At 45.2% G+C, this 14,262-nt stretch overlaps 1 protein-coding gene across 1 annotated transcript; it reads right to left on the bottom strand.

The window, feature by feature from the left end:
* Window positions 1-130: 130 nt before the first annotated feature.
* Window positions 131-12,689, bottom strand: ZXDC (ZXD family zinc finger C). Its single transcript, XM_063412078.1, has 10 exons — window positions 10,640-12,689; window positions 9,986-10,138; window positions 9,012-9,090; window positions 8,740-8,870; window positions 7,999-8,169; window positions 6,776-7,461; window positions 6,006-6,090; window positions 4,020-4,192; window positions 3,144-3,245; window positions 131-2,313 (listed from the first exon to the last, which is right to left on the bottom strand). Exons 1-10 carry the CDS (start codon window positions 11,835-11,837, stop codon window positions 2,227-2,229), a joined length of 2,865 nt encoding a protein of 954 aa, XP_063268148.1. The 5' UTR covers window positions 11,838-12,689; the 3' UTR covers window positions 131-2,226.
* Between the last annotated feature and the right edge of the window lie 1,573 nt (window positions 12,690-14,262).

Below are 14,262 nucleotides of genomic sequence, written 5' to 3'. Positions count from 1 at the left end.
AGACTTCACCCCACTACAGTGGAGAAGAGGCAACCGAAGGAAAAACACAAGCTCTCTGCAGAAATCAAGGTGCCAGTAATCAGCTTTGTGTCTGATGCATCTATGCAAAGAACAATACCCAGGGATAAACTGACCATTAAAAAAAAAAGCTTTATTAACCCTTTTGCACCAGCAGTTCATCAGGTATCCATTGCCAGCAATGGAGCCCAAGCCAAGTGATCCAAGTTTCTGCCCTCAAGAGGTTAGCACTTTACATTCACTTACAAAGCTGAGTGAGGTACATTTCCAGAAGTAGAAAGATTTGGTTACAAGTCCCATAAAAAGATGGAGTGTTCCTTGGCCATTTTAACAGATTACAAAGTGGTATGGTTCTTGAGAACAGAATAATGCAGGCATTGGCAGCTCGAGGTGTCTCAGCTTCCAGAGAGAGCATGGTGACCACTAGAGCAGGACCCTTCAGCACAATTCCTCCTCAATCTTTCCACCTCTCAGGAGTAGACTCCGTGCTGCACTCGCAGCCACCAGGTAGATCTCAGCTACCAACTGGTTTGAAAACCCAGCCTGAGAGGGTTCAGACTTTCAGCTGTAAACTCAGAGTCAGAGGAAGAGAGACCTCAGTGCTCAGTTAGGCTGAAGATAGAAAAATAAAGCTGGTTCAACCAGAGATAAAATACTGCCTACAAATCAGGAGCTGAAGTTCATTGTAACCTGTATGCTTTTTTCCTCCCCAAGTCTGCAATCAAAAAAGCATTTATATGGACACATACATAGTTCAAAAGGCACAGGAAGTAAAAGCATTTCTGAATGACCTCATGTGAATTTAACATCAGTATAACTGTAAAATAAATAAATATGTGCAAGATTATAAAGATCACAACGTTCTCCTCTGTGACATATCTTAGTTTGTAAAAAAACCCGAAAATACACATACGTGCATACACACACCTCACTGAGAATAAAAAAAAAGTACAAACAGCCTTTTATCAAACTCCTATACATACTTTTACAGGCATTCAGAACATCACCATAGGAAACATTTAAATTACTACCTTAAAACATAACCAAAAGTGGTTTATTTCCCTATACAACCCTATACTTATTTAGGTGTCTGCAATCCAGGTAAGTAGAGTACATACAACCTCTCCCCCCACCCCCAAGAGAAACTGCAGTTTTTCAGGGGCAAATCTTCCTGGGTAACAACTTTCCCCCTCACAAAATACTCTGACAACTGCATATTTTGTAAACCAGCCAGAAGCTCCAGGTGCATGTGACACTCTGGCATAGCAATAAAGAACGCGTGTTAACAGTGTTCAATTAACAAAACAAAAACACCAAACAACCCTAAATAAAAAGGTAGTGACCAGTTCACAGGTAACTTGGCAGCGGTTTATAGATGAGATAAAAATCAAGGTGCTTAAATTTACATGACGGTCAACATTCCTCCCAAAAAAGGGAACACAAAGATAAAACAAACCTCTCTCAGATGCTGTTGGACTCTTAGCTAATCACTTACAGTGAGTACAGTTCTATTGCAGTTTTCTTTTTCAAGTTTTGCTGGAAGAATTCAGCAAAGTATTTGGGATGCAGGAGTAAGGAAAGGGAGAAACTCAACATGAGCTACAAACTGATTCACAGCTAAGTTAACATTTAGAATCTAGCTTTCTAAAACAAAGATTTTAGAGCATCTCATTTTCATGGCATTGATTAATTTTGTTACATGTGACACTTTATTCCGGTTTTCTGCCAAACTCAGGGGCTGAAACAATCCCTTTTTTGTGTGTGTGGAAAACACTTGCAAAATTTAGCTCTTAATTCCTTGATGCCATTGGCTCCAGGAGGAGACCAATGGAAGGAAAGTTTTAACTGTCGTAGACAGGATTATAAATTTGCACTTGTTAGCTGTAGAATACTTGCTTTCCTGTGAAAACAGTAAATATTACCTCAGTTTGAAGTGTAATAAAGTACTTCTCCCTGAAACAACACTGTACAGCAGTCTGCCTCAGCCTCCCAACCACCAGGCAGACAGGATATCTTACACAGGCACATCAAGTGGGATTTACATTTTTAAAGAAAATCTTTCAGCTGCAACTGTCTTAAGCAAATCACAAAGAGAGCAACCATTCTTCAGTTCTCCTGCTTTTCGTATTTTCCTTGGAAACAGATCCACACAATAATCTCACTCTGTCATGATTGCCCAATTTGTTTTCAAGTAACTGTTCTTAATCGTCATTCCAGATCCTGTAAATTTATTGTGCTTCCAGTGAACTGAGAGTTATCAGAACCTGCATCATCTTCAGTGGAATTGTGTGGTTCCTGTTAAAGCAAACAGACAGCATGAAGTACTCTCATCTCTAGATGGTTTCAGTGCTTATCAGCAAGATTATCCTGACATTTATCCAACACCAGAGAAATGCTTGGAGTGGCTAAGAGGAAATCCAAAGCTTTTCCACTTCAGGGATCCACCTAAACAGTGTTGTCAGTTTTTCTATGGAACACTTCAGATGAGCATTACTAACAGAAATAGATTTAAAATCACTTTTTCCTCCATTAACTCTCTACCATGGCCAACAGCCCCACTCCTCTTGTACTTCTTGGTTTTGAGGAAGGTGCCCCTCCTCAATAAAAAAGCTTATTTTCGATCCAGGAGAAGCACACTTGGCAGGGATAGGTACATTGCAGAGTTTATCAAAAACGAGCTCCCCAAGCAGGCTTTTAAACATAACTGACACTCCCAAAAGGGCACCACTCTGAAATCTAGGTTCAAGATTCTATTTCCCACTTCCCACTCCTTCCTGTAGCCTGCAACATTCCAATTGTGAGTCTCTTTCTTGACCCACCCAGTATCTGCAGAATGGGACGAGGAAAACAAGGGTGGGGCATTTCAGAAAAAATGAGTAGCACTTAGTTATTCATTACTCAGTAACAGAGGAAAAAAACCCAACCAACTCTGGTGTGTCAGTGGTTGGTAACAGACACAAGATAAATCATGTATTGCAGCACTCTGCTTACTATTCCTTGTGAATGGAATTCAACTCTCAGTAGTAAACAAGGTATTTTCATGAGGCAGAACAGGAAAGTGTTCACAGTAAAGTGTCTTTACTTTCAAGCAAGGCAATAAAACCCAGTGGCTTGACATGCTGTACCTGAAGTATGTGAACAGGTAAATCCACTGTAAGCTGAGAATGTGATGAGGAAGACTGAGAGCTCAGCTGAAAGGGAAGATCTCCCTCTCCTGGGGAATCATCCTGTGAATGCAAAAACATGATGAAATTACACAACCTCCAGGTATCTCAGCACAGCATGGCAAGTTTTACTTAGCCTCACAATCTTAAAATATCTGATAAAGCCACAGACTGTACTAGTAAGGCCTAGCTGCACAAAGATGTGGAAAGCTAACTACAACTTAAATCAGAACCTAGCTCAGTGTACCACCTGTTATGCTGTCCTCATCAATTGGAACACTGGCAAGATCCAAACAGGAAGGAATGGCTCCTCTTTCAACAAATCTAACACTCAGAAACATGCAACATGTTTCATTATGTTTTCATGAAGCTGATACTTAACGTGAAAGTTACAAATGTCTACACCCATCAAAAAATGGATCCATGGAGAACTCTGCCCATAGGTCTCTCCACACCAGAGTTGTGTAGGAATAAAGGAGAAGGAATTTACCCTTTCTCTGAATACTACACTACTAGATATAGCTGGCAAAAAAAATTACCTGCCATGCTCCACTAATCAGTCCCCACCAATTATTAGGTTGTTTTGGGGTTTTTTTTAAATTTTAAGCTTTATTTCAACAAATAAGAGTAATAACAGTTGAGGCTGAAGCTTTCTTTTGCAGGAACATTTTCATGTCCATCTTATTTACCTTGTAAATAAGAGGTGGAATAATGTAAGAACATTGCAGAGCTCAAGACCCCATCCAGGGGCAGTAGTTTACAAACACTCAAGTTTCTTCCATAAATGCAAGTCAGGGTAACAGAAGCTGAGCATGTTCTTTTCTCCTCAGCTCTCACCTGAAGAAGCTGAATTTGCACATACTGGGCTCCAGTGGCAGGGTCCCTTATTGTCAGCCCTCCATTTGGCAGAACTATGTTACCACCCAGTCGACTGCCAGCAGTAGGTGAAGAAAAGTTGGTAGGGCTTACTTTACCACCCTTGTTTTTCCTCTGGCCAGAGCCAGATGCCCCTAAAAGAAAGCAATGTTTGTATTTAGTTGGTCAGGAAAAATTTGCCAGAGTTCTCTGCTAGCATTTTTCAACTTTTTGCAGCTGTTTATAACACACAGCAAATGCCCACAACAGTGCAGCATAATTAAGCACCATCTGACTGACAACTGCTAAAAGGCCAGAGAGCACTCAGCTGAACTCCAGCTGCTGACTGAACACCTTTTTACATGAACACCATTGAAAAACCACAAACTGCTAAGCTTAGGGCCCTCCCCTGTGGTAGCACAGATATATCAGTGTATTCGTGATGTTAACGAAAGGAATTATGAAGTAGAATTGCATTTTCTATTTTTCATTGATTGCATTTTCTATTTTTCATTTTGCAACTCATTTCCTGAGAAGTCATGCACATGATTTTTCTAAACTGTAAAAAAGCATAGTGCAGATCACTATTTCCAGGAAGATTTCAAGGCCTACTAGGTAGAACAGGTTACACAAGTACAACTATCACAACCTTAAGCTTTTTTCAGTTTAAAGCAGGATGAACCAGCTGCTGTATCACAAGCTGAAAACCAAAAATCCTAATCAAAACAAATCTAAGAATACAGTCCTGTCAGCTCTTCAGGTTTTTGTTTGGATTTTTTTTTTTAATCTGTAATAAATGAAGGGCTCGGATAACCTATTTTTAAACACTGAACTTCCCTCTGCAGTATTGACTCAATCTAGTTAAACCAATCAGAAATACAGAAAGAAATACTTCTCTAGACCACTCTGAAAAGCACAATATACCACTAAGGCAACAGCTGGTGAAAAGTGGATCATTGGGAGTCTTGAACAGGAACAGAAACAGGAATTTTCTGAGGTCATCTTAGGAGTCATGCAAAGCGCAATCATATTTTTAAACTAATGTCCAAAAGACATGTTTGATGATACATGCATGTGTTTGGTAATACAAGGCCCCTTAGAACTAGCTTCATAAAGGACTTATCCTTCCATGTGATGATTTGCTGAACCAGACAGAAAGTATGCATGTATGCATTTTAAAAATACACAAATAGAACAGTTCTCAAATCAGAACTAGTCTCTTAACTCGTCTCAAAAACTATTGCCTTGATTTTCAGAGGAAGGTCTAAGAGACAGCAAGGCAGCACTAAACTCACTCCGTATACATGATATTGATATATCATAAACATATGATATTCCACCCCAGCCCCAAAGGTGGACACGACTCAACCACCAGTGAACCATGGACCACGTTTGATCTGACAAAGGAATGGTTATTATTCACATCAAATGGCTTCGAGTCAAACTAAGAAGACACATCTGGCATCATGACCCAAAATCACCCTGCACAGGAACAAGGATAGAGCATAAGACAGAGGCTTGAGTATATCTAGATAATCTAAAAATGAATTCTTTTACCCTGTTACAAAGTGAAACACAGAAGCAAAATCTAGCTGATATTTCCATTGTCTGTACTGAGTAAAAGAACTCCCTAGATAAGACCAAAAGCATAAACAACAGAAAGCACAGTGACATTATTTTTTGTTTTAATAAGAAAGTAAGAAGCAGATGAAGAGATGGACAGCTAGTGTCTTGTCAATAATCATGAAACATAGGGCACAGCTTTCTTTGTAAACTTCCTGTGAATCTGATATTCCACAGAATGTGATTATCCTGAGTAACAGATGGTATACCACATGCATAATTATTTTAACTATCAATAAACAGGATAGGACATTTAAGAATGTGACTCAAACCTGCTCCCACTGCACTGCGAAAATTACTAAATATTTTTATCTAGTGAATTTAACAGAATTAATGGCTTCTCACCTGTGCTGCTGCCATTCCCTTTTTGTTTCTTTTTCTTGGCCAGCTGAATGGCTCTGTAATCTGTTCTTGCAGACCCACTGCTCTCCTAGTTAAAAAAAAAGCCCAGAGATGCAAGGTTTTTGGAATTAAGAACAAGATAATGACACAGACTAAGGAGTTCTCAGATGCAGTTATCTTCTATGCTGCAAACACTGAATTCTAGTTTCCCCCAATATTCTGATTAGTTTCAATGAATTCCCTTTATCTATTTAATATCTGGAGTTCAACACAAGAAGTTAGCTCCATATTTGTAAGTGTTCAGATTTTAAGAGTGCAAACATTTAATTTGTAATGTAAACAAAAAGGTAAGTCTGCAATAACACAGTGAAGAAGAAAGGGAAAAGTACTTAAAACAGGAATAAGGACTGGGATGAAAATGCTGCAGTTACTGTTACAGCCCAATTCTTTCCCTAGAATGAAATGAAAAAGTAACATTTGCAACACTCATTCTTAGGTGTTCTTGCAAATGCCATTTCAGATGGAGGGCTGCTTATTTTGAAAGGCTCTTCCTGAACTGTCCCCACCAGAATTTCAGTATTTCTTAGAACTTGTCACCACACTGAATCTATTTGTGAAAACACACTACATTGTTCTACATCTTTTATCAAAAGAGAGCCAAAATGCACGACTGCAAAATGTGAAAGATTTCCCTCTAAGGTGTGAGTAGCCAGGGATATCCCCAAAGTCAGGCTGTCCCATCTAGGGGTGAAGTGAATACAGTTACTCCATACCAAAAACGAGCTGCCGGTCACCGCGCCAAGATCCATTTCCTTCTGTGCACTGTAACTCCCCGGAGGGTTGGAGAACACAAACTGTGTCACTACTTTGCTGCCCTCCTGCTGACCAACCACATCTGAGCTGGGAAGCAAATTCCGTTCAGCTTTAGTTGGTGTCAGTAACTCAGGCACAGTGGTGCTGCCGAGGCTGCTGGAAGGAGTCAAAGTGGCCGTGTCTATTGTTAAATTATTGCTGGATGTCAACCCGTGCACATCCTGACTGGAATTCCTCACTGACAGTGATGCCAGCGAACCCAAGGCTTCGGCATTGACAGTCTGTACATCATCCAAATTTAAAGTGCTTTGCTGTAGAACCGCTGCACTGGTTCCCAGCAGGAGAGAACTGTCCAGGCTTTGGGGCATGTCGCTGCTTGCCACCAGGATCAAGGGATCGACTGCCTGGCTTAGGGAATTGTTACTGCCAGGCAGGTTCCCTCCGAGCGTCGAGCCCACGGAAGCTACATCGATTGTGACGATCCCAGAGTTCACCAGCGCCATGTCCATGGTAATTCCAGAATTGTTACTGGACACGTTGGAAAACAGGGATACAAGGTCGATGTTGCTGAGATCACTCTGCCCTGGACTAGTGAGTTCACTGCTGGGGGTGAGGGAGCTGGTTGCTTCCAGCTGAGTTAGGAGATCTGGAAGAGAAGGGTTTGGTTAAAAGACAGAGCTTCCACAGACAACAGGAAGAAAAGGAAGCCTAAAATTCTATAAAATTCTATATTGTTAGCCTCCTAAACACTTCCCAACTTCCCTGAAAGCAGATTTAAGGAAAAGCAACCTACAGAAATAAGTTCATTCCTTTACTGAGAAGTGTGAGTTACAAAAGCGCTTGCCAAAAAATAACACTAAGACAGTGCAGGCTAAGTATAGGTTGTAGAGGAGTGGAAGGAGTGAAAAGAGAAATCCTTTCAGTCCTTGTTAGTATTTTACAAATGGCATGGAAAAGGAGAAGCACTGCTTCATTGAAAAACGCTGCAATTTCTCACAATTTCAGAGGTCAAGCTCACTTTTTGATACTCAGAGATCCCACTGAAAATTTTAGAGGAGGGTGAAACCAACTTCAGTCTCAGAGAAGATTCTGTCATTCATATCAATGGAACTCAAGATTTCAACATCAGTAATTACACATTTTCCTTAAAACATTTAATTTTTCTGATAGCCAAACACTTTACCTTGGCTGAAGTTATGCTGCTTGACCATATGTGTCTTCATACTGTGTTTGGAAGTGAACACTTTATTACAGCTGGAAACAGGGCACCGAGTCTTTAATGAGTCCACATCCTGAAGATGCTTTTTGGAGTGAATATACAGACTGCTTCGTGCTGAAAATTTTGCACAACAGCCTGCAAGAAGATATGTAAGGCTTTGAAGCTTCAAATCTAATTAAGTTTCAATTTAGTGTTCATAGTCAATGTCTTAACAAAGCAGAATATCCTCTACTTGCCATTTTGCACCACAAGAAAACAAAGCTGTCAAAGGGTAGGACAGTCTAACAACCTGTTTCTGACAACATGAAACTCTTAAGTCATTCAGTGTAAAGCACAACCTTTTCACACTATGGCACCTGAAATTCTTCATGCCAACTGCTGGAAACACCATAAAAAGGATAAACAATCATCAAGTAGAGCTGCTTTACTTTAAAAAGACGAATAATCCAAATCACACCCAAAAATCTTTGCTTCTAGAGTCCCACTGAATTGGTGAGATTGGTCAAGCTACAGTATGAAACAGTTTGCTCTGTCATTCCTAACTCTGGGAACGATCACTTGTTCAATCTTCCATTTACTTTTACCTCTTCAAACCCTTCTAGAAGACTTACTCTATGTTGTTCCAGTACCATACCAAGCACATATAACCTTTAGACAAAAATACACACCAGTTACCAGGAAACACATCCAAGAGTGGAGAAATACCTTCTACTGGGCACTCAAATGGTTTTGTACCAAGATGAGTTATACTGTGGCCTTTCAAGTGTTCTGCTCTTGTGAAGGACTTCCCACAGCCTTCTACTGGGCACATGAATCTCCTGTCATCTTCGTGTTTCCTACAAGGGAAGGAAATTGTCATTGGCATGATTAAATCCACTACTGCTACTGGAAAAGAAACAAAGACAAGCAAAACTGGAAGCAAACAAAGCCACTGTCCAGTGGCTTAGGACAGTATAATCAGAAAAGGCTTCCTTTACCTTTTATGCCTCAGAAGCTTGGACATACTGGTAAAAGACCAGCCACAGCCTTCAAAGTCACAGATAAAAGGTCTTTCACCTTGGATAAAAAAATGTTATATTAATGATTTAATACAAAAACATATACTGCTACTGAAAATATTAAAACCTGCTTAAGTTGAATTAATTTAAGACAACTCAACCAGCCTCTCCTAAAATGCACTGCAGAGTACTATCATGTCCCTTCACCCTCCTACAATCTGGGCTTTCTTCAACTCCATGCTACTGCATCAGAGAGCTCAGGTATTTATCGATCCACCTCATCTACCTCAACCTGAAGGTGCTTCAATAGCCAGTAACAGCATTACTCAAAACAGAAACACAACTGAACTGTTTTTTCCTGTTTTCATGATCTGTCACTGTGTCTTGATTACAAGACTGTGAAGTATGTGACACTGGTTTCCATCACACCTATGAACTTCAAGTGACACTTTAAAAAACCTCAAAACTGTAAAACCATGAAACCAGGAAAAGAGAGGGCAGTAAAGGACACACCAGTAACATGACAGGGCTGCATTTCAGCTTTGCACTGGTCCTTGTGAGTCAGGCATGCTTGCCAGAGCTGAAATTTATCTTGCTGTTCCAAACCTTGGCACATACATACCACATGTTCTGAGAGGTTTGCAGCTGTTTGTTTCTATCAAGAGTAAAATGTATGCAACATTTTGAACATCTATAAATTTGGGGATAGAGCTGGGATAGTTTTTTTTCTGGACAGAATGCACAATGACAAAAGCCACAGCTTTGCACGTCCTTAACTACTTTGCATATGACAACTTGATTCAGTGGACTCCTGCCCCCAGAGGGCCAAGAATCAAATGCTTTCACTGACTCCAAATAATTAATGTCACCCTTCCTGACTTTCAGTTTTTCCAGGACATTCAAGTCCACTTTCCACATACTATGCTCCATGTACAAGTCACCCCTGTGAATACCTGTGTGACTCCTCATGTGGATTTTCAGTCGACAGGCCTTATCATACTGCTTGTTACAGCCAGGAAATGAGCAGGAGAACTGCTCTTGCTCTCTGAAGTGGGCTCGATTGTGGGAGAATAATGCACTCACTGTGATAAACGTTCTCTCACAGCCTGGGGAGAAAAGGGAAACAGCACATCTGCTTGACAAAACTCACGACACGAAAACTGCACTCTTTTCTCCCTCTCAGCTTTTAACGAGGTACTTTCATGATGGTTTTTCAGGATATTACATCAGGGAAAAGGGAAAAAAAAAAAAAAAGTGAAATCCTAAACATTATTCTCAGGAATTACAATTGTTTTGCCAAGGTGGGCAATCAAGTATAGCCTGGGTTAAGGTGCACCCACTGAACGCTGGCGCCGTGCCATACGGTGTTTCACTGCACCAGCACAAAGTCGTAGGAGGAAAGACACAGCATCCTCCAGCTCCCACACTTTTCCTCCTGGTAACTGAGGCGGCCTGGAGGAGAACCTTCCTTGATAATCTGGGGTACCACGGAGGAGAAGGAGAAGCGGAGGGGCAGAAGAAGGGAGCCGAGCGCCGCACGGCCTCAGGGCGGGGATCGCAGTTCCTGGAAGGGGAAAGAAGGGAGCCCAGCCCCAGAGGCGGCTTACCGGGGAAGTCGCAGCGGTAGGGCCGCTCGGGCTCCAGGTGGCTGCGGCGGCGGTGGGCGGCGAGGCGGGCGGCGCTGGGGAAGCGCTGCCCGCACGCCTCGCACTTGTGCGCCGCCTCCTGCTCGTGGGCGCGGCTGTGCGCCCGCAGGTTGTACACGGTGGTGAAGCGCTTGGCGCAGCCCGGCGCCGCGCAGGCGAACGGCCGCAGCTTGTCGTGCGAGTGCAGGTGCCGCCGCAGCTTGTAGGCCGTGGCGAAGGACCAGGCGCAGCCCGGCACGGGGCAGCCGAAGGGCCGCGCCGCCGCGCCCCGCCCGTCCTCGCCGCCGCCGTGCGCCGAGAGCCGGTGCAGCCGCAGCTGCTGCTTGCGGGGAAAGGCCTCCCCGCAGCGCGGCTCCGGGCAGGGGAAGGCCGGCGGCGAGCGCGGGCGCGGCCCGCCCGGCGGCTCGGCGGGGCTGGCGGCGGCGGGGGGCGCGCTGCCCGCGGGCTGCTCGGCGCCGGGCCCCAGCGTCAGGACGCCGTTCTCGATGCGCACCAGCAGACTCTGGTTGTTGATGGTGATGGTCCCCGAGAAGGCGCCGTCCTCCGCCCCGCCGCCATCGCCGCCCGCGGGGGGCAACGGTGCCGGCGGCGGGGGAGGAGGCGGCGGCGGCGAAGGGGCCGAGCCGGGGGCCTCCTCCGGCGGCTCGGCGGGCAGCGGGCCGGGCTGGGCTCGCCCTGCTTCGCCGCCGCCCGCGCCGGGCTCGGCCGCACCGCGCACCACGTTGAAGACGAGCAGGAGCCCGTCGCTGTCAGGCGCGGGCCCCGCCGGCGGCGCGCTGGGCACCGGGCTGGCGCCGGGCTCCGGCTTCTCCTCCACCAGCAGCACCGGGAAGCTCACGTAGAGGCCCGGCGCGGCGCTGCCGCCGGCGGGGGAGGGGGTGGAGGCGGCGGGCGGCGGGTCCCAGCCGGGCGGCGGCGGCGCGGCGGGGCCGCCATGTTGCGCGGCGGGCCGGGCCCGGGCCGCCTCCGCGGCCGGCAGCCCCTGCGTTTCCATCTTGGGGGTCCCTGTAGCAGCGCCTGAAACCGGAGCCGCGGGGCGGGGCCGGCGCGGGCCGCAGCGGAAACGCGGAGCGCGGATCCCGGAGCGGGCGCGGCGCGAGCGGCGCCGGGGAAACCCGGAGATTGGAACGGCGGACGGGACGGAGCGGGGCTGCCCCATGGCAGGGCCGCCCGGGTGGGAATGGCACAGCGCGGTGCGGCTGGAGTCATCTCTGGTGCTGGAGATTGTGCTGATGTCCCTGTTAATGGCCAGGAAGAGACCCAGAAGGATTAAGGTTGGAAGGGACCTCTGGAGATAACCCAGTCCGACCCCCCTGCCAAGGCAGGGTCACCCCGAGCAGGTGACCCGGGAACACGACCAGGTGGGGTTTGAATGGCTCCAGACAGACTCCACGCCCTCCCCGGGAAGCTGTTCCAGTGCTCAGCTACCCTCAGTGTAAAGAAGTTCTTCCTCTTGTTGAGGTGAAACTTGTCATGTTTTAGTTATGGCCTTTGTTCCTCATCTTCTGGCTGGACACCACTGAAAGGACTCTGGCACCATCCTCTTGACACCTAACTTTGAGATATTTATATGAGTGAGATCCACTCTCACTTTTCTAGACTAAACAAGCCCCTCTCCTCCAGTCTCTCCTTGTCAGAGAGATGTTCCAGACCCCGGATCATCTTTGTGGCCCTTCACTGAACCCTCTCCACTAGCTCCGTGTCTCCCTCATACTGAGAACCCCAGAACTGGACACAGCACCCCAGATGTGGCCTCACAAGTAGAGGGGGAAGATCGTGCCCCCTCCCTGTGTGGGAGCAATGCTACGGGTGCAGCCACGCTCAGAGAGCTGAGAGAGGGAAATACTTTAGCAAAACACCCTACGTACCATGAGTGGAAATATGGAAATAGCACTATGGGTCAACCCGGGGCAATGCAAAGTCACTGTTCAAGCATGCCCAGGGCACAGCATCTCCCAAGAGAGACCAGGAACAAAAATTTAAAAATCCTACAAATTCAGTTAATGGTGGTTTTTTGTTTGTTTGTTTGGGGTTTTTTGGGGATTTTGGGGGGGGGGGGGGGTTGTGTGTTTTTTGTGTTTTTGGGGGGGGGTTGGGGGTTTTTTTGTTGGTTTTTTTGTTGTTGGTTTTTTGGGGGTTTATTTTGTTTGTTTTTTGATTTTTTTTATATATTTATTCTTGGGCAAAGCTTTCTCTGGGAGAATGTTCAACTGCCTTAGGCTCTGCAACACTTAAGGAAAAGGTTAAATTATCCTGTATTTACTGCGGGAATTTATCAGTTCCCTGCTGCCGTGGGACTGGCAAGCAGTCCCAGCAGATGGTGCTGTGATCATTCTCCTACTCAGATTATTCCTCCGTTCTGAGCGTCAAACCTCCTACAGCCAGGGTAGGCACACTCAGTTCCAGGGAAACTGGAGCTGTGGGTGCACCCAGAGCTCCACTGGGCTGTCTCTGGGTATAGGTCTTCCCTGTCCTTGGTGGCCCTATCCATCCCAATGTCCCTATGGAGGTCTTTGCAGTACCTTTCTTCATGTTCCTAGGAACCTGTCACCAAGCTCTCGCTTCTATCTGCAACCATGCATGAGGTTGTCAGGATAAGTATCTGCATTTTAGGAAAGATTTAAGGTGCTAAGATTCATAGCAAGGATGGTTCACCCTGGTAAGCTTGAGACTTCACTGCACTGCAGAAATTCACTGATTGTACATCCCCTGTCCAGATCAGATCTGATGCAATGCCTACAGATGGATGGATTTAAAACTCTTCTCCCTGCACTGGCTTTGTCCAGCAGTGAGGTCAGCTACTAAAAAATGACACCAGCACCCCCACACAACACTAGCTTATTCACAGTCTCAGCTTCTCTGCAAGTAAGTAGAGGACAGATAAATTGAGGCCCAGCAGGGCTCAGAAAGGGAACTTTGCACTGGTGGTGTTTATAGTTTCTGTGTGCTGGAAACCCACTGCTATTTCATCCCTGACAGCAACAGGTTAGTGTTTCTCTGTGCCCTCCCAAAGGTATTGTAAACCTCAGCCAGTTGACATTTGTTAAGTGCTTGAGATTTGCACTTAAAAGACCAAAGTAGATTTAAACATATACATATAACTGCATGCTACATCATTGAAATAAACTCCAGTGAACAGTCGTACATAAGACCAACTGCTCGCCAGTTCACTGCCTTTCTGTACCTCATTTTGCCTTAACTCGTGCTACCTCATTAATAGGTTTCATAATCTGAATTTCAGCTTGAAGCTCTCATACATATGGGAGAATTTATGGCCCTCATACATATGGGTTCTTTGTGTCCCTACAGGCAGCCCAGAGATATAAACTCCCAGGGTGACATTAAACATGGCTATACTAGTAAGGTTATGTTCTCTGGGCAATGAGGCTACTAGGACAAAATAAGGTTCCTTTGGTGCCTGAGATGTAAAGGTGAACATACTGGCAGGTAACCCAATACTGAAAAATACAAAGGTGAAGAATTTGTGGTAAGTATTTCTTCAACATCCTGTCTGGTATATTTTCAACTCAGAATTAAGAGGAGCCTATGGAACAGCTCTACATTCCTTGGTACAAGAAAAGCCA

The sequence above is a fragment of the Prinia subflava genome, chromosome 14 (assembly GCF_021018805.1).
Source record: "Prinia subflava isolate CZ2003 ecotype Zambia chromosome 14, Cam_Psub_1.2, whole genome shotgun sequence".
NCBI classification, from domain to species: domain Eukaryota; kingdom Metazoa; phylum Chordata; class Aves; order Passeriformes; family Cisticolidae; genus Prinia; species Prinia subflava.
This window is presented reverse-complemented; position numbering and strand designations above follow the sequence as displayed.

What these genes read in the sequence shown, in the direction of transcription:
- ZXDC (XM_063412078.1), bottom strand. Translation starts at nt 11,837, where the DNA reads ATGGGGCAGCCCCGCTCCGTCCCGTCCGCCGTTCCAATCTCCGGGTTT. An exon ending in ATTTGAGTGCCCAGTAGAAG is followed by an intron (nt 8,170 to 8,739) that starts GTATTTCTCCAC and finishes ATCTTCTTGCAG; the next exon opens with GCTGTTGTGCAAAATTTTCA. An exon ending in AGGGAATGGCAGCAGCACAG is followed by an intron (nt 4,193 to 6,005) that starts GTGAGAAGCCAT and finishes GCTTTCTTTTAG; the next exon opens with GGGCATCTGGCTCTGGCCAG.